The 21410-nt window shown below is 38.0% G+C and overlaps 1 protein-coding gene across 2 annotated transcripts in view; it reads left to right on the plus strand.

Moving 5' to 3' along the window:
- The window catches only part of Erich3 (glutamate-rich 3), a 101098-nt gene extending 80448 nt beyond the window's left edge, over positions 1-20650 (plus strand). For both annotated transcript variants that reach the window (XM_005385238.2, XM_005385239.2), the window contains 2 exons: positions 16522-18823; positions 19538-20650. In XM_005385238.2, the coding sequence (XP_005385295.1) occupies positions 16522-18791 (2270 nt within the window). In that variant the 3' untranslated portion in view covers positions 18792-18823; positions 19538-20650. The remainder of the gene's footprint in view (positions 1-16521; positions 18824-19537) is intronic.
- Positions 20651-21410: the final 760 nt, after the last annotated feature.

Here is a 21410-nt window from a genome sequence, read left to right on the forward strand (position 1 = left end):
TAATGACAGGTCTTCCGAAGATCTGAATTCAGGTGGACTAGTTGCAGCGTTTCTAAAGATTTCCTACTGTATCCACCTAATTGAAATTTGAATTTAAATAAACATGTAAAAATTGCTTAATTCCAAATTTCATTTTGTGTTCTTCTCTGAAACTGAATTGTTTCGTGATGCTTGGGTTTCCCAGGATGGTCCCATTGGACATGGAAGACTGGAGTATAAATACTATTAGGGCCCAGGACCTCTGACACATGACGGCTGGATGCTCCTAACTTTGAAGCACAGTGAAAGGACCAAGTTCAAATGCAGTGGCCACTCTTCTTAGTTCTGAGAAAAATGTTCTCGAATTTTTGTATTGTGAACCTCCACCTGTGTTGTAAAAACCTGTGAATCCTTCTAATGTCTCTCTTTATTTTAGACCCTTAACAGTTACTGTTAAACCACGGGTGTCTACACCAAAGAATGGGGAATTTGACTGGCTTTCTAGTCAACCATCGATATTAACCTCCTACTGTATGTGAGACATCATCATCACTAAGAAATATATAAGAGAGAGTTCTTCCTATAAAATATTAAGAAGAAGGATTGGCATACCAATAACTAGGCAGAGATCAGTAGCTATCCACGCATAAAATCAGAGAAGGTACAAAATGCTAAAGGAAGAGAAGTTCCAGTTGGTTAAGGACACCTTGCCAGCTTTCATGAAGAACATGTTTGAGAAGAACTTTAAATGTCAGATATAGTTTTGAAGGTGGGATACAGCACAATAAAAATATTTCAGATAATGGTGTATGACAAAGGATATGACCTTCAAGTAAGTCATAGAGAATAACTCTACTACAAGCTAAGATTAAAAACATTTTATGTTTTTAAATGGCCCACAAAGCCCTTGAAATTTCCTATCTAGGCCTTTCCTTAAAAAAAAAAAAAATTGTCAGTCTCTTCCCTAGAATTATAACACAAAGACTTTCAACAGTTTCAAAAGGACTTTGCCATGTATGATTCAAAATTATGATTAAAATATATTTGAAATACTGTTATAAAATAATCCTAATCTTTGATCTTGGATTTCACTGTTCACTTCTAGTAGATTATACTGTATAATCTAGAAAATGTACATAATTTGGCTATCTGCTAATTTAAAAGGTAGAGGTGTGGACATGGGTACAACTTAGTGGTAGAGGATCTGCCTACCGTGTGTGAGGCTCTGAGTTTGATCCACAACATAGAAAAAATAAAGCTAGGGGTGTTACCATTCAGTATTAATATTGACATTATTATTATTGAATTTATACTAAAAAACTTTTTTCCCAGACTTATGCAAGTAAACATCTATTCATAAAGAAGGATGCACACTATGTCAGTCGTACTTAGTTGCAAACTAGAAGAACAATAGCAGAGAGATTGTATTATGATCACTGTATTGTGATCTCACTCAGATGAGAGTAATTTTTATCCCCAGGCTAGGAAAATGATACGTGTTTCAGTTTATTATTTTTCTCAAATACATTGGGAAACCTGTATTTTTGACTTGATGACATCTATAATTTTAAAACATTTTGTTTTTTATTCAGGTAGGTTCAAACTAGATGGGAAAATGTGGGACTCTTTGCTTTTCTTCGATGTTTAGTTTTACTAGTACATGTTCGCAGTTCATAATGATTGCATTTACCACAGGGAGCTGACACATGGCTATAACACATCTTGATTCTTTCTTCACCCCACCTCGCATCTCTTGACTCCCTTCCCATTTATAAAAGCTCTGTCTCCATTTCTTTCAATTCTTTTTCATGCTCCTTCCCCCCTCTCCCTCTAACCTCTCTCTGTCTCTTTTGTTCTCCTGCCTCTCTGAAAAACATTTCCCTGCTCCCTATCCTGTATCCTTTATTTTGTTCTTTATTTATATTTTGGGTTTCTTATGTAACAGGAATCATGAGCAACTTAAACTTGTGTGTCTGATTTATTTTACTCAACACTATGGTCTCCAGGTGTGTCCATTTAGCTACAAATGACTTAAATTTATCTTTCTGTAGAGCAGATTCATACTCCAATGTGTTTAAATACCACAATTTTTTATCTATTCATCTGTTGATAGACATATAGGCCATTTCGAAGATTCAGCTATAATCAACTGTGCTGCTCTAACAATAGGAATGCATATGTCACTGTAGTATGATGTTCTGAAATCTTTTAGTAAGATACTTAGAAGGGGAATAGCTTGGTCACATGAAATTTCTAGTTTTAGTTTTCGGAGGAATCTCTATACTGATTTCCATTGTGGTTGTACCAGTTTACATTCAGAAGAATTCCTTTTTTCTTGCAACCCACCAGCATTTGTTATTATTTGGTTTCTTGATGATGGTCATTCTTTCTAGGGTAAGATTGGATCTCAGGAGCTTTTTAACTTGACATGATCCCATATGCCATTTGTTGATTGCTTGATATTAGATCTTTTATCACTGAGGTTCTCTTCAGAAAGTCCTTGCATATGTCTTCCAGCCATTTAACTCTTTTGTTTTAATAGTTAAATCTTTGATCTATTTTGATTTTAATTAAATACACATGAGCTATATGGATATAGATTCAATTTTCTGCACATAGGCACTTAAGTTTTCCAGCACCATTTATTAAATAATAAATTCTTTTTCCTCCAGCATATGTTTTTGGCTCCTTTGTTAAAGATCAAATACTTGAATATGCCTGGGGTTGATTCTGCTTCTTTTATTCTATTCCATTGGGTTACATATCTGTTATTGTACCAGTATCATATTGTTTTTTTTTAATCACAGTATCTTTGCAATATAGTTTCATATTCTAGGATTGTGATGCCTCTTGCTTTGCCTTTGCTACCCAGGATTGCTTTTGCTATTCTGGGTCCCTTCTGAGACTGTTTACCTTTGTTAAGCTCTAAGCTATGTGCTAATTCTCTTTATGAACATTTATTTTTCATAACCATGTAATGTGTAGACATGGACTAACATTTACAAAACAGAAAAGGTAGCTGAATGATTACCCATAGGTTTAGCTTACACAAGAATAACTCTGAACATTTAGCTAGGGATTTTACTTCTAAACCTAGCTTTATTGTCATAGTTTTATAAAATGTCTTCTATTTTAAATGTTAATGTTATACTGTCATCATTTTCCCCATTGTTATGGAATTTTTTTTTTTTTTTTTTTTGGTACCTGGAATCAAACTCATGACCTCACACTTGCCAGGCAAGCACTTATGCTCTGAGCTATATCCCCGGCCCTGTTATGGAATTTTTATGAACATGTTTAAAGTCTAGATACTTCATTATATGTTTTTCTTATATATTAACCATTTGGCTATTGTAGAATATTTATAGTTTTCCTACTTTCATTATTATTAGTAGCATTTTAATTAGTAATTTTGACCTATGTCATTTCAAACTTATATTTATTTCCTTAGGATAGGTTCCAAAGAGACTGATTTTGGGTTCAAAAGTCATAGCAATCTTAAAGATTTTAATAAATGTTTTTTTCTTCATAAAGTATTGATTTAAAGGTTTAAATATTATGGAACAGACAAAAATAAATTGAAAGTCTTCTTTGTTAAACCTCTACCCTTTCTCGACAATGACCATTGATTTTGTGTATGAGATGAAAAATTTTAAAGATATTGATATATATTAATTTACATTGATATGATGATATATCACATAAATATATCAATATATACATATAATATGTACATGCATAAACCTATATTGTTTTATATACATGAAAAAATAATTAACTTTATTCAGCCACTCATTTTTTTCACTTAACCTTTTGTCTTAGGTGTCCTTTTTCATCACCACATATTTCTATTTTATACTTTTCACCTTACACATATTGTATTGTGTAGTATTTCACAAAAGCAAACTTCGTTTAAACATCTTTCCTTGTGTGTAAGAACTCACAGTTTTATTCTAGGATCATTTTCCCTAACACAGCAAAATTTCCCAGTGTCAGGAAATATAAAGCACATTGCAAAGTAAGACATGAATAGGCAAAAAAAAAAAAAAATGAAGACCATATTCTGAAAATATTCAGAATATGGATATTCTGAAAATATTCAGAATGACAAAGAAGATTAATGATACCAAGAACACAAGGATGAGTGGATTGTGTTAATGTTTTATAAATGTAAATACTCAAGGAAATGATGCAGTACCTCTCCAAGAACTTTAGTGGAATCAAAAGAAGTGACAAATATTCTTAAATACCTTTATATGAATAAGAATGTCTAAGAAAATTTTAGGTAAAACCATCAAGGTCCTGACTGCATAGTTCACAGTATTGATATTGTTGCCAAATATGTTGACCAGCTTTTTCACTGATGGGCAAAAATATCTGCCACTCACAATTTAAAGGAGGGATTTATTTGGCTTGTGGTTTCAAAGGGTTCAGTCCATTATCAGCAAGGCAGGAAGTTCCTAGTGGAAAGGCATAGTAGAGCAAGGCTGCTCAGTTCATGCCAGTCAGGAGGAGAGAAACAGATGCTCCACACACATGCTCAGAAGTGTTTCACAAACCACCCGAGCGGATCACAGCCAGTCAAGCTGACACTCTTCACATGGAACAAATAGGCTATGGAAAATTTTTGCTTCTATAATGAGTCTTCAGTTAGATGGCTTAGGAGTAGAGACAGTAACCTACAAAATGTGGGATCATTAAGGTGACTATTCTGGAAAACACAGTTTATGTACATTAGGCCAGAAAACTGGTAAGGTCATAAGATGGAAATATGTATATTTTACTTAGATCTTTAATAGAAACCTTAAATCAAAATGAAATGATGGCTGAGATGATGTATAAAAAAGTCTCCCTCATATTTGTGTAGAATGTATTTCAATTAAAATGAAAACTGTGATTATGATAAGAACAGATACACAGATTAAAGTTAATGATGCTGAGGTATTTTGTAGTATCCTAGATAATAGACATAAATAGTAAGTTAATATAATTTAATCTGAATTGTTTTACTGAAGATCACAGCAATAGATAAATCAAATGCAGTCACTGCCTTTATAACTTTTAGGTTGATACCATAAAATATATTCCTTTACACTTTTTAAAGATGTCTTATTTAATTTGGCTTTGTCCTTATAAATCAATAAATCAGGTCAATTGACTCATTGTACGTTATACAATGAAATAGATAAAGTAAAAGATTATAATTTCTACCCACAATGAGATAGTGTTCTTTGGAGTTAGTTCAGTATTGTAGGGCACAGTTGTCTTTTTTTTTTTTCTGTTAAATTGAAGCTTTCCTTATGTATTGTAACGCAGTGTTTGTAATATATTCTAATGGTGGAAGAATTCAGGTGCTCTGACACATCAATTTAATATAATGTATACAATATGAACATAAATATATAAATTCATAAAGTGTATTTTAAAATAAATTATAATTTTAAATGTATATGAAAGTAAGCCTTTTATATTTTATATGTAAATCAAGAATAATCACAGGGTTTGGCCAAGGTAATTTAAACCTAAGTAATATTCTGAGTAAAGTAAAAAGGCAGTTTTGTCATCCTATAGGCAGGATAAAATGCTCCTCATCAGACAACAAAGAAATCATGTGACTTGAGTTGAGGTCTAAATACAATTTCTGAAAGGACCATGGAAATATTGTAGTTTGTTTCAACAGATGATCTTTCTGCCAATGAATATTTGTTGAGCATCTGCTTTATATCACACATTGTTCTTCGTGTGCACATGATGAAGTCCTCTCTACACAGGTTTTACATTCAAGGAAGGATTATTCCCAAAAAGTGAAAAGTGAATTTGTAATGGGGTATTTGGAACATGTGCTAGAAGACAAAGAAAGCAGGATAGGGAGATGGAGTAATGATTTGAAGAAGGTGTGGTATTCGAGAGATGGCCTCTATACTGATAGTTCATTTGAGCAGAGATATAAATGAATTGCAGAGTCCAGCAAGGGCAAAAACCTTAAGTTTTTGGAGCATTGTTTCTGAGAGAGAATTTTGAATAGAGGGCCAGCTTGACAGAAGTGGAGTGAACAAGAGACAGAGTAGTACAATGTGAGGACCAAGTTAGAGGTCATCAATGGGAATTTATTCCAATATAGGAAACCTTTCCACTGGAATGATTTAAGCCAAGAAATAGCATGGTCTGAAAGTTTTGGGGAGATTATTCTGGCTTCTCTGTAGAGGACAGCATTTGCCCTTGAACAGCTGTGGCCTTGAGTTTGTAATTAATCCTGAGATCTGGTGGACAATGTTTCAGTGTCAGAGGCAAAACAAGAACATCTTTACTGTGTAGGTAGATGAGTTTTGTCATGGGGAGTTGTTGGAAGATAACTGATTGGTTATACAGAGAATGATCAAACGCAGGGATACTTTTCAAGGTGACTGAGTTTGTCATAAACTTACATTTATATATCTGTACTCTGCTTATGGCTTTCTCATCTTTTTTTTTTTTCTCTCACCTTCTTAAAACTGAGGTGAAAACTCCTTGGCAAAATTTTCATCTGAGATAGAATCTCTCAGGATTCTCGGCATTGTTTTAAGCCAGGAAGAGTTTGGTCTGTTTTAAAACAAGCAGAGTAGAGTGAATGAATTTGGTGTCCCTGAGAACACAGGGTATAGAATATGAAAGACATAATGTATTCCAAGTTAGGACACTTGTGTTTTGACACCTGGGAACCTAGAAAAGAGAAAAGGTGGTGAAAGAGTAAGTACAAAATAGAATAAATAGAATAGAAGGACATTTTTTGCTTCCTGGCTTAACCAGTTTTAAAGTTAGATATTCTTGTGGTTTTATGCTGCCTCACATTTTTTTTCTGCCCAAACTCTTCTACAGATACAGTTGGGTAGAAAATATTTGGTGCTCTAAGAAAGGAAACAAACACAGTCTCTAAAACTCCCATCATACACAGTAAGTTGAAGCTCTTAGATGATTTCTAGGACTTTTCTTGTTGCTCCTCTGCATAATTTTCAACTAAACTGGGCAAAAATGACATCTGAAGCCTATCAAAGAGAACAGGTAACTTCAGGAGAGAAATACTGTGGGTTTGATTTGTTCCTTTTTGCATTATTTTAAAAGGGAAAAATGCCTAGGGGAGATGTAGAAGTATGTTAAAAAAAAAAAAAAGAAAAAGTGAAAAAAGGAACAAAACAAACACAACAGGAATTGCAAAAATAAATAAATAAAACATACATACATATGTACGTACTTACTACCCTGGAACTATTTCTAGCCTCCAAAATTATAACCTTAGCCTTTATCATTCTACCTATTTTTTCTTAAAGTCAGAGTTTATCATAGGGAATTTCTGAAATCTTCTAAATACCCATTTAAACTAGACAAAGAGTCCTTCAAAAATAATTGGAGAGTTATTTTTAAATTTATAGATATTTATGCTACTCGTTCTCTTTGCATCTTGGCTAGTAGCTATTAACAAAGGCAATGTTTATGTCTCATGAGAGTGTGAATTTCAGCGTGAAGCAACTTGATTTGTTTTCACCAAAGCATTTACCTTATTAAAGTTTCCCAGTTTCTGTATTAATGTAGTGATTAGTGATATGAAGGCTATAAATCAACATTTAACAAAAACATTGAGTAGAAAAATTCTTTTCAATCAGTTCAACTGGTCAGATGAGCTCAGGTCTGCGTCTAAGGTCTGCGTCTATCTAAGGTCTGCGTCTCCTACCGTTTGTTCTACTTGAATGAGGAAGAATGTAAAAAAAAAAAAAAATTGCAATTTAAGAGTTAACAAATGTTTTAGAAGTTTGTTCCTAAATCTAGGGATGGATACCACTCAGATAACAAAAGTCAAGGAATTTGCTATGTGAGATTGTATTAGTGAAAGACATCAGGAGTTTTCTGAGTATATTTGCCATGAAAAAGGAGTGGCCTCATGGAAGTTAGGAGTTTAGACTTTAAGAATGAGAAGATGGAGGATAAAGCATGGATGAGCTGTAGAGATAGGAGAAAGATGGGCCTGTAACAACTCACAGTCCTTTAGTTCTAAGAACTCTAGGGACGACACCAAAGAGAAGAGCAGGTGCCAGGGTGGAAGGGCTTTTCCCCCTGAACTGATTGGGTTTCCTTCCTTGTAAAGATGGCACTGCCAAGAGTCAGGGTCTGACCAAGTCTGGAAGCTTCAGCAGCTGTCAGCACCTTGCCATATGCAATTACCATTCTGCAAGAAAATGCAGAAAGCCCACCTTCTTTTCCTTTTCCCTCTAGCTCTTGGGCGATTGGTAACTACTTCAGCATAATGCTTCTGAGAGGAATGCTCATCCAGCTGGAGATTAAGAGCATTCAAGAAGCTCAGCACACTCTTTTAAAGGAAAACACAAGAATCACAACTTGCATGTTTATATAAACAAAAGTATCAGTTGTTTTCAAAATAATAACATAAAGAGGATTAGTATAATTTATGAGGTTGATTTATCAGATAATTATCATGTGCTATGTGCTTTTGTTCTGGAATGCAGAGCTTTTGAATCCACATTCTATGACACAGTACAATAAAAAGGAGAAATTATTCACAAAATATTAAAAAACCCCACTAAACATTTTGGAAATTTGAAAGCAGTACTCTATAAATAGTTCTTAAGTCTAAGAAAGAAAGTCAACTCTCTAGATTGCTAATTGTGTATTTATTAGAACCAACAGTGCTTTTGTAAGTACCAATTTCAAACTGAAGCCTCAAACAATGCCTGTGAAACTACAGAGAAAGAAATTACTTAGTAATAAACAACAAATGAGCAAAGGCTATAATCATCCTTCCAGGGATGTATCAGAAGGGAAAGCATAATATGTATGGGCTGAATAAAAAATTGATAAGTGCAAAATCATTGCAAATATTTGAGTGGAAGATTAAATATAAAGATGCTGATGCTTTTTGACAGATTAAATTATAAGCTTAATATAAAATGTCTCCAAGTCCTACAGTTAATATTTTAGGATTAAAAAAACTATTAAGTTAATTTGGAAGAAATATGCTGAGTAACATGGAAATGTTTACAGCAGCAGCAACAACCACAATGGAACAATAAATGCTTCAGCAAAGAAAACTGAAAGCCTGGAGAAGAGTCCATAATGTGCATATGACAAAGGATTGGTATTTGTGTACATAAAGAGTTCTTACAAATTGGTAAGAGGTGACCACCTGTCTTGGTTACCTTTCTCTTGTTGCTGGGACAAAATACCTGACGCCCAAAATTAAGGAAGGAAAGGTTTATTTCCCGCTTACAGTTTGTGGAGGTTTCAGTCCGTACTTGGCAGATTATAAGGCAGCGTGGCAAATGGTAGAGAGCTACAGCTCAGGGTGGCAGACAACAGCAAAAGCAACCAGCACATACCAGCAAGGAATGGGGGAGGAATGGCCTCAAGCACCCTTTTCCTCTCCCTTACATATGCAAACTATCCACCCCAGGGGGGTGCAGCTCTCACACCCATAATTAATCAAACTTTAGAGGCCTGCCCCATGCCGCATGAGGCTTTGGGGGGACACACAGACATAAACCATAACATCACCATACCAGAAGTCTATAGAGTGGATTGCAGGAAATTCACAAGAGGAAAGTAAGCCTACTGATGATATAGAAAGGCCTATATTTGCCTTCATCTTTCAAAGTTTGGTGTTCTGGAGCAATCATGCTGGGGCACAGGCTTTCCAGTCATTACAGATGAAATTGGTGACTGGCTCTTCCTGTTTGGAAGAAGATTGAGAAACAGGTATCAAGCAAGAGCTTCTAAAAAGTTCATGCATTTGGACCCAGCAATTTCAATTTCAGAAATTAATACCAAGGTACTGATCATAAATATGCAAGAAAAATGATTGAAAATTGTATATTAAATAGTTTTATAAGTACCAAACAATGGAAATAACTCAATCTTTAACAATAGATAATTGGCTAAGTAAGTTTTAGTAGGACTTTATTAGGATAGTCTATGTTTTTGAAAGAATATTTTTTATTTAATGATGTGGGTTGGGGCTGGGGATTTAGCTCAGCGGCAAAGTGCCTGCCTAGCAAGCGCAAGGTCGTGAGTTCAGTTCCTGGTACCGGAGAAAAACCAAAAAAAAAAAAAAAACAAAACCAAACAAAAAAAAAATGATGTGGGTTAATATAATTTGTTGCTAAAAAAAGAGTATGAAGAAATGTGAGATGCTACAATAGTAAGAGTAGAGCAAAGTAAATATTTGGAAATCCATCCAAATACTAACTAGTAGTTCTCTCTGGTAAAGCTATGAATAATTTTGTCTTCTTTGTATGATTTTATCTTTTCAAATTTAGATGGATGATGTATACTATTTTCATATTTAGGGGAAATACAATATATGTTACTTTCAAATGTATTAATTTCCATAATAGAAAGCTAATATTGTAACATAAAAGACTTTGCTGTCTCAGTGAGTGTCTTAAAGTATCCTATGTAATTTGAATGGAAGAATGCTTTTCCAAGCACTTCTTTGTAGGGGACGATTCTAGTTTCCTGTGGTGTGAGAAGTGACAGTCACCTTTGCTTTTATTGGACACCTTTAGGGGAAATAGAGGAGTGAAACCTTAAGGCCCAACTAACTAGGTGGGGAGAACAAAGTGACAGGTCACATCCTGACACAGGAGTCTCAGCATGCCAAGGCCACTTTTACCATGGGTAGAAAGGCGTTGGTGTTAGACACTGGCCAAGTTCTTGCTTTTGAGTTTCATTTTCACAAGAGCACCTGAGAAAAACTGTCCCAGGGAGGCCTTTTCTGGTCTTGCAACTAGGAAGTCTTTGTTGCTTAGGCCAGAGTCCCATGCTTGTGGAGCCTCAATTAGGCAAGTCTTGTTCCCCACCCTTCTCCCCTGGGGGCCAGTGAGCAGATATAGGCAAGCATGATGACAGTCCTGCATTGGAGAGGAGGCCTCACTATCAATCTGTAATGAGTTGCAATTTTCAAATTATGCTAATATTGTTTGGCTTCTTAGAAGAGTCTTTTGGTTCAATAGCTACTAATGGGTTCATTGTTTCTTATTATTATTGGGGCTGGGAATATAGCTCAGTAGTGGGGCATCTGCCTTGCAAGCAAGAGGTGCTCAGTTCCATTCCCAGTGGGAAAAAAAAGGTGGTATTGTTATTACTGTAAGCCATATTTCTTTATAGACTCTAGAGAAAAACTTGGAAAAACCTAAATATTTTGTTGCCACTGATGAAACAAAACTTTATATAGTCACAGCTAAGTCTCATTCCCATCCCCTACCTTCCTTGTGATTTCCATAGCTCAGTCAGCCAAATTCATACGCAAAGGTAAAAGTACTGCTTATTTAAACTCTCTGCATAGTATTTATATGCATATACAAGGCTTATAAACTTCCTAAAATAAAAATTGCAATTCACAAACTGGATGACAAATCTAGCTATAACATAATTATCATGAGTTGATGTCACCACCCAATGACTGCATTGTAAGGAGGCTTTTTGATGTATTGCATGAATGAGGAATATTTTTAAAGAGAATATACTTGAAGTATATGATGCTGTGCTTCCAGCTGCAAGTTTTTCTTATTAAGGTTGATATAGTTAAGCTACCATTTTCCTGCTCGAACCCACAAGAGTTAGATATCTCACTACTTGTTTCCAAACACAGGCACCAACAAATGATTACCCCTTAGTAATTCACTCTAAGCAAGAGACATTTTTCGAGTCCTGGTGGATTAGCTGTGTCAGAATGTCGTCGGGGGGCGGGGCACAAAGGAAGGAAAAAAGAATGGAGAAAAGGAGGAAGGGGGCGGCGCAAGAAGGGAGGAAGAAATGTAGGGAAAAGGGAGCAAGGAAATTTTGACGCTAGTGTGTTTTTACCTCAGAAGGTAGATATAGGTCTAGTGTTATCGAGGAGCTTTTGTTAACTGGAAAGCACGTCTCACTAGATGTCAGTGATTTAGAGATACAGGCCATCAGATAAAAAGCAAGCTAAGAAGTGGGAAATTGTCAGAAACTAAAAGTTAACTTAACTGACTTTTCAGTTTTGCCTAGATCATACCACATTAGGTGGTAATACTATAAAAGTGCCTGTCATCATCAGCACCATTAATTAAGTGCACAGGAATTTGCTAAAAAGGAAGATATATAGCAATGCGCTAGGTCAGTGGTGGTGAACCTTTGGCATGCACAGCCTTCTTTCAGCATGTGAGCCAAGTCTTCCAAGGTGCCCCAGCATCTCCCCAGCAACTGCAGTGTTGGCACTTTGTGATAAATAAGCGGGTTTTGGATTGTAGTTTGGGCACTTGGTCTCTAAAAGTTTCAACATCTGCTCCTCTAGTTGATACATTACTTCACTTAATCCTCTTAGTCACCACTGCATTGATGTCTCTTTTTGACAGATAGGTAAATTGAGGCTTAGACGTAAGTAAAAGAATTTATCCAAGATGATACAGTTAGTATGGGAATTTGAGACTTGAATTTGTGATCCTGAAGTCCATGCAAGTAATCAACTGCGGATAACAGGAGTTTGTACATTAGCTTTTACAGTCAAATTTATAGGAGTCATGTCATGGCTTTTTTTTTTTTTTTTTTTTTTGCTTCTGTCCATATGGAGTGAGATTGGGGTCAAATCACTAAAACCTACTAATGGATGAAATGCGCATAGTGTAGTCACTCTAGTCGTTTTAGCAATTTAAAAGAGCAGTGATGATTGGTGTCATAAAAGCCATAACACACGTTCCTGCAAAATAAAAGGCAACTAAACTGCTTTTTCAATCATTTCATTGCATGCGCATTTGGCAAACTGTCACCGCCTCTGGCAGTCGTCTTTTTTAATGCAAGTGTTTCTTTGGATGTATCTCCTTCCTTCATGATCTTCTTCTGTCTGTGGTGTTTTCTTTTTGAAATCAGCACAGGAGTTGTTTAATCTTCACAGATTTTGAAACAAGGTCACATTTTCATGTGAGTGCATTTAAATGGACCCCACTTGCTTAAATGATGTGAAGTAGCTCTCAGCGACATTCCCATGGCCTGTTTTTGTACCTTTTGATACTTTATATGCTCTCCAATCAGTTGGACAGATAATAAATGAAACCTTGGCACCTGGCTGCCACCGCCACTGTGATGCTGAGTCTGGCATTAGCCCAGCTGACAGGGAGGCATGCCCATGAGGAAGCCAGAGAGCAACGCAAGTGGAGGTTAGGGCACGTTACTATCTTCAGAAATTCTCTGCAAAAGACAGCCCATTTCCATCTTTCATCTCTCTGTCTGTCCTCATGTCTTCTTCCTGCCACATTTTTTTTTTTATTTTTGCTTTTCATCTGATGAACACGATGGCAGGAGGTAGCTGAGAGGCCTAAGGGGAGCTTGGAAACTGACATCAGCTATGAATTTTATTATTTTTTAAATACCTTCGTGCCTACGATGATAAAAAGGTCTTTGGATTCTCAGTCTCTGGTGGGGATTTTCAGATCTGCCTCAGTTCATAGCTTGCCTCCCCGTTTGTGGGAGAGCGAGGTGGATTTGTCATCTCTGACCCAGTTGGAGACACGAAGAGCCAAGAAACACCATATTTCACAATGATTCATTGAAAACTCTCATTCTTTTAATTGGGAAAGAATTCATTGCCATCAATGACTTGGCTTTTGATGACAAGCATTCCATCTGGAAGACTGCCAATTAGGGGTTGGTTCCATGGACCATGACTCATGTGTATCTGGGCAAACTTCTTGAAATCAGAAGAAGTTTGCTTTCTCACATGCAGTGGATGACTTCTTACAAGTGTGCTGATGTGAATATATGTATGTGTATGTCTGTGGTCATCTTTTCATTGCATGATATGTTAATGAATAAACATGTGCATTATATGACTGCATTACCATCACTTCTGATGTTTAATGAGAGTTATCAGGAACTGCAAGACATCTGAGATTTTATCCTACTTTTAAGTGAATGACTTGGCCAGACAAGGCTTTGCAGACAATAGCAGAAAACATGAGACCAACTCCACTTCTCACTAGGCACCATGAGGGCCAGGTGACACTGAAGGAGGCAGTCCCTGAGTCACAGCACAAGGACCCTGGTGAATCTAGTGTAGCTCACCACACATTTATTTTGCAGAACACCTGGAGTAGTTATCATTGATCAAATCTAATTCAAACAAGAAAGTCTAGATGACAGCAAACTGCAGGGCGAGAGTATGGAAACTTTGCTAGTTTTCTGCATGCCAGGCAATGTGCCAAGCATTTTACATGTACGTCTCATTTACCATCACAAGACTTGTGTGAGTCAAGAATGGCTATTCCCATTATATGGACAAGGAAATGAACGATTGGACAGGTGTGGTTTTCCAAGGGCATCCAGTGAGTAAGTGGTAGAGCTGGAATTGTCTAGAGGGCCGACTTCCAAGTACACACTTTTCCCACTAAGTCAGATTGCTTATTTGTGAATACTGCTTGCTCTCAAATATCTTTTTCAAGTAAGGTTTGAATAAAAAACCTTATGAGGTTATTATCAAAAATTATATGTCATGTTTTTGTACTCTTTCTAAGGAAGCTTCAATTACTTTTATTCCCTTGTTTCAGGAATCTCCTTTCCGATTTCCCTACAGTGTGTGTGTGTGTGTGTGTGTGTGTGTGTGTGTGTGTGTTAATGTGTGTGTTCATATAATAGCTCAGCTTGTTGCCATTAGTACTCTCTTTCCTAGAATTTAGACAGTGTATTATTACATGGTGACCAAGCCATTTTATACCCTGGCAATTCTGAATATTCTTTAATTAATCCATAAATCTGGAGGACATCTTAGAAAAGCAGAGGACTTTATTTAAATAATTTTCATAAGTGACTTTTTAGTAATACTTTCATGCAAGAATTTGGAGAGCAACAGATATACTAGTAGAATGGGCACGTTTGTTTCTGGTTTCAATATAATTTGTTCTAAATTCAGCATTAATCTGTAGTGAAATAAAATCGACCATATGAATTTGCCTCGTGCACTCTGAACAGTCTGGTCCTACACTTCCTTTTGGGAGGTTTTTAGATACAATTTAGAAATAATCTGTTATATACACAGAGGACCGCCTAAAAAAGTCAACCTCAGTCCCAGTAATAGATCTGAAATTTCTATTTTGCTTTGAAAAAAGAAAATAAAAGTCATCTTCCAAATATATTTTCAAAGCAAAATGTCATATCAGCCATTATTGCCTTACCTTAAAATGGTCTATCATACTGATTGTCACGAGACTCAGGGAACCCAGCTAAGGATAGCCTTATTTAGTCTTAGGAGGAGCAATGGAGTGGTAACAGTCCTGGACAAGGTGCTAAAACTAGGCAAGATCAGGATAAGATGTGCCTGAGACTGTCAGTGACTTGTTGCAGATAAGATAACTAACCAACAAAGCAAACAAGTAAGAAAATATGAGGAAGACACATTTGCTTACTTCACAAGTTTACATAATTTAAAGGTGGACAACCTGGTATGATAATTTGTTTTATAATATATAGCCCACTGTCTTTTATAAAGGATAAAGGTTACAGTAATAGAATTATTAGGATGAACATTTTCAAAGCCTTTATCTCCCTATCATTCTTTGGTTGGAAAACTGAGTAATAAGCATAATATACATTTCCTTAGATTGCATGGATCATTTAAAAATATATGTCTTTGTTAAGTAATAAAAAATTCACCTCAATCCTTTTAAAAATATAATAAACCTATATTGGTAATGGGTGGTATCTCCAGATTTTCCAGAGAGTCACTGTTGAGAATTATTAAATACTTCAAGAAGGTCATTCATGTTGAAAATTATCCAAGACTACAAAGTCTGTCTTACTCTGTGATCCTATTTTGCCACAGGCAAATCCGTTTCTGAATGTTGATGGTAGGTATCCCGACCTATCTTACAAATTGGTGTCTTTAGTAAAGAGTCGTACTTGGAGCTGCAAAGTTTTTTGATGACTAGATCTAGATACAGTAGCTTGAAAATGTGGGTGTGATATATGACTCAATTACCGTCTGTGTGGTATGATTGTGTTGCTGTATGCCCACATGAGCAGCAGCAGAAGCATAGTTAGAAAACAGTCAAATTATGGTGCTATAGGAAATGATGGCTTTAAGCAAAATTGAATATTATTTTTATTGCATTTTTCTGCAAGTACTATATTTCAAGTGAAAGCAGGATGTTAGGATGTATGCATGTGTAGGTATATAGGGAGAAAGACAGAAGGAGGGGGAGAGAGAGTATTGATTTTGAAGCATTAGGAATTGAATTCTTGTTTGCTTATTTCCATTCTTTCTGATGCCCACCTTAATATCAATGTTTAAGAACAATGTATTCATTAAATTTGAAAGCATTTCTTTTCATAATGAAAGGTCTTCATTAAACCATGGTGGATATTATAGTCAGTGGCACCATAGAACCAACTTAGCTATGCATCATACATGATATACATGGCTCCTTGGGAACACGTAAATCTCTTATGATATAAATAAATATCACACAAAATTGTATGCAATATCTTCTTCTCTGTCTGTCTGGATTGAAGTGACCTTGTCTTTTCATCTTATTTGTGTAGCACCAAATAGGAACTTAGTGGTGGAAGAAAGAGCAGAGTTCAACTCAAACAAGGAATCCAAGCAGATTACACAAGAAACACGCACTCTGGAGAAAGAAGCTGCAGAAGCTGGCGAAGGTCCCCAACACCAGGACACTGACCTAATGGAAGACAAAGGAGGGGCAGCCCAGGAGGAGGAAGCAGGGGCTAATGAGTTTCCCTCAGGGGAGTGGGAGCCAACAGCAGAGCAGCCAGCATTAGCTCAACAGTTTCCAGAGGCAAGAGAGATCCCTGTAGACCTAGCAAGTGGGGTAGAGGCAGATGAGGAAGAGGATGGAAGGCTGGGAAGAGAGGAGTTAGACCTCACAGTGAGCCTGTGTGGAGGGGAGGCTCCTGAAGAGCAGGCGCTGAGGCAGACAGGAAAGGCAGCTTCTTCCGCAGAGGAGCAGAACTCAGCGAAGACAGTGTTTCCAGCCGGCACAGCACAAAGCTCCCAGCACCCTCAGGAGGAGGTCACGTTGAGAGATGCCACTACTTCAGAGATGGGAGAGGCTGAGAAAGAGAAGGCTGTGAGCCAGACTGGGTTTGAAAGGCCAGCTGTGGATGGAAGTGAGGAGGAAGCGCCCACAGACCTAGAGGACTCGAGGCCTGGGGAAGACGCAGAATCCTTGAAAGAGGATAGGGTAGAAGAGGCAACACTTGGGGGAGAGGAGCCAGACAAAGAGGGAACGGAAGTTCTGCAAGCAGAAACACCCTTGAGTTCCTCAACAGCCGAGGCCAAGGCTGAGAGAAGTGGCATGGGTGCTTCTGGTGGCAGCCCCGAGAAGCTACCTGAGGAAACCACCCTGGGGAAGGAGATGGTGACTGAGCTAGCACCTAACAGGAAAGATGACAGGGAAGAAATGTCACGTGAGCAATTAGATGTACCAAGAGAGAGGAGGAAAGCTGAGAGGCTGGTAACATCTCTGAGGGAACCCGGGTCTGAGAGAAAAGTGGTGACTTGGGCAGATGAGCTGAAGGATGAAGACACATTAGAAGAAGAACAAAAACTTAAAGAGGAAGAGAAGAAAACAACAAAGGAAATAAGATCTGAGGAGCAGGCAAAAGCACCCAGAAATGGAAAGGAATCTGGTGCTGAGGATGAAGAATCCACAGAGGCAACTGACTTAACTGAAGGCACAGAGCTTCTAGAAGATTCCCCTGGAGAAAGAGTGGTTAATCTGTTGGAAGTAACATCTGAATTTGAAAAGTCACCTGAAAAAGTAACAGCAGTGAGGAAAGAAGGAGAAGGACTGAGGGAAGGTAGAGACACAGAGCACGAAGACTGGGCAGAGGGGCAAGGCCAGGACACCACGGCCCCTTCAAAGCAGGGGGAAGGGCCTGGGCGTGGAGGAGAAGGAACATCAGAGGGCCCTGGCAGTGAGCCACTGGGAGAGGAAAAGGTCCCTGACCTGGCCTTCCCAGACGCAGGACAGGCTGAGGAGTGTGCAGTCCTGGATCATGGAGGCCCTACTGGCCTGGCTGGGAGGGATGGGGAAAAACCTCAGCAGGGGCCAGGAGGAACACAGGCCATGAGAGTGACCCAGGAGCCTCTGCCTGAGAGAGATCCCAGGATGGCGAAAAAGTTCAGTGAAGAAGCAGAGGGTGAGGAACCCGAGGAGGAGAGGGATCAGGAGACAGGAGTGATGGAGGACAGCAACACAGAGAGGGACGGAGTCACAGGAGGAGCATCAGTTATGGCTGAGGAAGAAAGAGTGGCAGGGACAGCTGCAGAGAGGAAGGAGGTGTTGGCAGATTTGAAGACATTTGAGGGGAAAACAGTAGCAAATACAGCCGCCTCCTCTTCAGATGTTGCTGTGGAGGAAACCAGGCTCAAGGGGGACGAGGCACCAGGGAAAACAGCAGCTGAGGAGAGGGTGGTGGCAGAGGAGATGGCGTTGAGCAGGGGGGTAGTGACAGCAGCTTGCACAACAGAGGCTGGGGGAGAAGTGCTTCCAGAACCTTCCAAGGGGGCAGGGGAGCCCCAGAGGCTAGGACAAGATGGAGAGGAAGGAGAAGCAGAGGCTGCTCAGCCTACAGGCTCAGCACAAGCCAAGGCAGGGCCAGGGGTTGGTGACCCTGGGCAGGTGACAGGGGCAGCAGAAGAGTCACCCCAAGAGAGAGAGTCAGAGCCCAGTAGAGGGAGTCTAGAGGTGGTGGCTGAGCTTCCCGTGAAGCCTGACTTCTCTGGAACCCAAGAGGAGCAAGAGCATACGGTGCAAAGACAAAGCGAGAGTGTGGATGTTCCCTGAACAGCAGGAAGGATGAGATTTCGTAGCAGATGGTGAGTCTGAGGCTGATCTGTTTGCAGGAGTGAGTAAAAGCCCCGGCGTGGGTCTCCTCTGCTTGGGGATGGCATGTCCCTTTGTCGGTGTCTGCTGCCTGATGTTCACGCATGCACACATGGGCTTCAGTTCTGGGGCACTTGGTCCCAGCCTGTGAAGAGAAGGGCTGGGGAGGTAGAGGAGAGACCAAAGCACACATAGGAACCCAAGTAGATTCCTTTGTGACTCTAAAATCATACATGTCTTTGCAAGTATAGCTCCCTGAAGTAGTGAGACCTGTGTGTCCCTGACAAGGTCTCAAAGATGAAATACAGAGAATGTACCAAAAGGCATAGCCCCAGAAGTAAAGGATCAAGCTCTTTTCTAGAACACCAGCATTCTTTAGCATTAGGAGCAATGGTTGTTAGTGATCACTGGCCTTTACATGAGTTCTTTGCCTTTGTTTCTATAGTAGTATAAAGTTCAATGTTTGTATAAGTTTTACATATAAGGCATAAATACATATTTGTCTAATATGTACTGCTTAGATACATAAATACTGAAAGTAGAACTGAAGACCACGACTTATTTTTGCATACCTAGCATTTCACTGATGCCCTTACATCCTTACATCCTTGACACCATTGCAATCTACTTTCTAGAAGGTGTGCAGCAGTCTGCTACTTTGAATGCTTATATCCATAGTACTATTATTCTTTTTATTTTTTTTTCAGGATATTTTAAAAGTGTCTCTGGAAGACATAAAGCCTGGAGAAATTTCCACAGCAGCATCTCAATAGGATGGTAGAATTTATCTTTTTCTTCTTCTTTTTTAATGTCACTGTGCTTGTCTGAGATGATTCCACTTGATGAATGGATTTACTATGTATCACAAAATGTACAGTCATAAAAAAATGAGAAAAAATAAATTTAAAATGAAAAGAATCAAGATAGGACATGTATATGTTCCAGATCCCTAAGATGAATGTAATTACTGTACATCTTAGTTTTACTAATAAAAATTTAAGAATTAAAAAAATAAAGATTGCTCAAACCTCTAGGTCTTCTCAGAAAAGAATTGCATTGCATGTATATTTATTTAAATATGGAAATATTCATTTTATGTATGCCAGAGCAGTAATTTAAAGTGGAAACCTTATTTCAAAATGCCCTTTGTTTTGTATGTATTTCTTTCTCAGGTAGACTTGTGAAAAACCAACTCATAGCACTTTGTCCCTGAGAGCCTCATTTATGTGACCACTCATATCTAAATCAAAGTAGTAAATAATGTAGATAAGTGGAATGAATATAATAATTATACCTGGTAGATGTAGCCCCTAGTCACACATGCCAGCATTCCAGAGACTAGTTGATGTCGCTAAATGGAAAAGAAACTTGGTTAAATTAGTATGCAGCTCACCTTCCTAAGTTCAGTTATTTCAAACTTGTGAACTAACCTTGTAGTCCATAATAAATTAATAGTCACAATAGATTTCTAAATTACCCCCTTGGATTATTTTCTAGTTGAGCATCAGCATGGCTCTAGGGTTTTGATTTCCTTGAAGTTCTCTGTGCAACTGTGCCCGAAAGGGCATGCCTTTTCTCCAGAGAGCTGGAGAAAGAAATTGTTCAAAAGTAGCAGTTTTCCGTCAGTCTACATACTAGTCTTTCCCAGGGCACTTTTACAAAGGACTCAACCCTTGACTCCATCCCTGAACTTCAGATTTCATTAGTTTTAAATAGATCATTTGGATGGGTCATTAGTTTTAGATGAATAATATACATATATGCACATGCATATATATCCATATATACCCATAAATATCTCAAAATACATAATAAAGGCCTAAATTTTTAAAAAATTACAGTAAATAACACATTGCCAATTAATTCCCCTCAAAAAAAACCCTCGAACCAAAAAGAAGTGGCCCAACAATCCTAAACCTTTTTTTAAAATTTTTTTCCCAGTACCAGGAATCAAACTCACAACCTCACGCATGCCAGGCAGGCGCTGTGCTGCTGAGCTAAATCCCCAGCCCCTGTCCCATCATTCTTAGTACTTTTGTATCTGTCTCTGCTCTCAAGTCACTACACATGCCTTTCATTATGGTCAGCATGTCTGTAATTATCTGAGTAATTATCTTTCTGATTGGATTTTTCTAGAGCCTCATTCATTTGCTCTGTTGTTACCACTTTAGAGAGACAAGGTGGGTGGCTTTCAGACTGTTCTATCTTACTGCCCTCTGAGTTTGTCTTTGGTGAGCTGGCTGTGTGGGCTTGCATCTTGTTTAAAATATATATATAATATTTTAATTCTTGAGTTGATGATTGTAAATGCCTAAGTGAGTGGCTTTATTGCCAGCATTTAGAAGTGTACATAAATTTCTACTCCTCAGAGCTGTCTTCCAGGTGTAGCTGTCTTTTGGATTTTGAGTCTGCTGCAAGATCTTACCTCTTCAGTTTTGGGGGGATGAGAAATTGCTGCCTACTTGGCCAAGCCCCTAGTTCTTTTGCACTAGCCTATAGCATTTTCTGTCATCAGTAGGCAATCTCAGTCTTGGTATAACAGGAAGAACAACTTGGTAAGAACAATTATGTCACTTTGAC

The sequence above is a fragment of the Chinchilla lanigera genome, unplaced genomic scaffold (assembly GCF_000276665.1).
Source record: "Chinchilla lanigera isolate Chin_1 unplaced genomic scaffold, ChiLan1.0 scaffold00022, whole genome shotgun sequence".
Classification (NCBI taxonomy): Eukaryota; Metazoa; Chordata; class Mammalia; order Rodentia; family Chinchillidae; genus Chinchilla; species Chinchilla lanigera.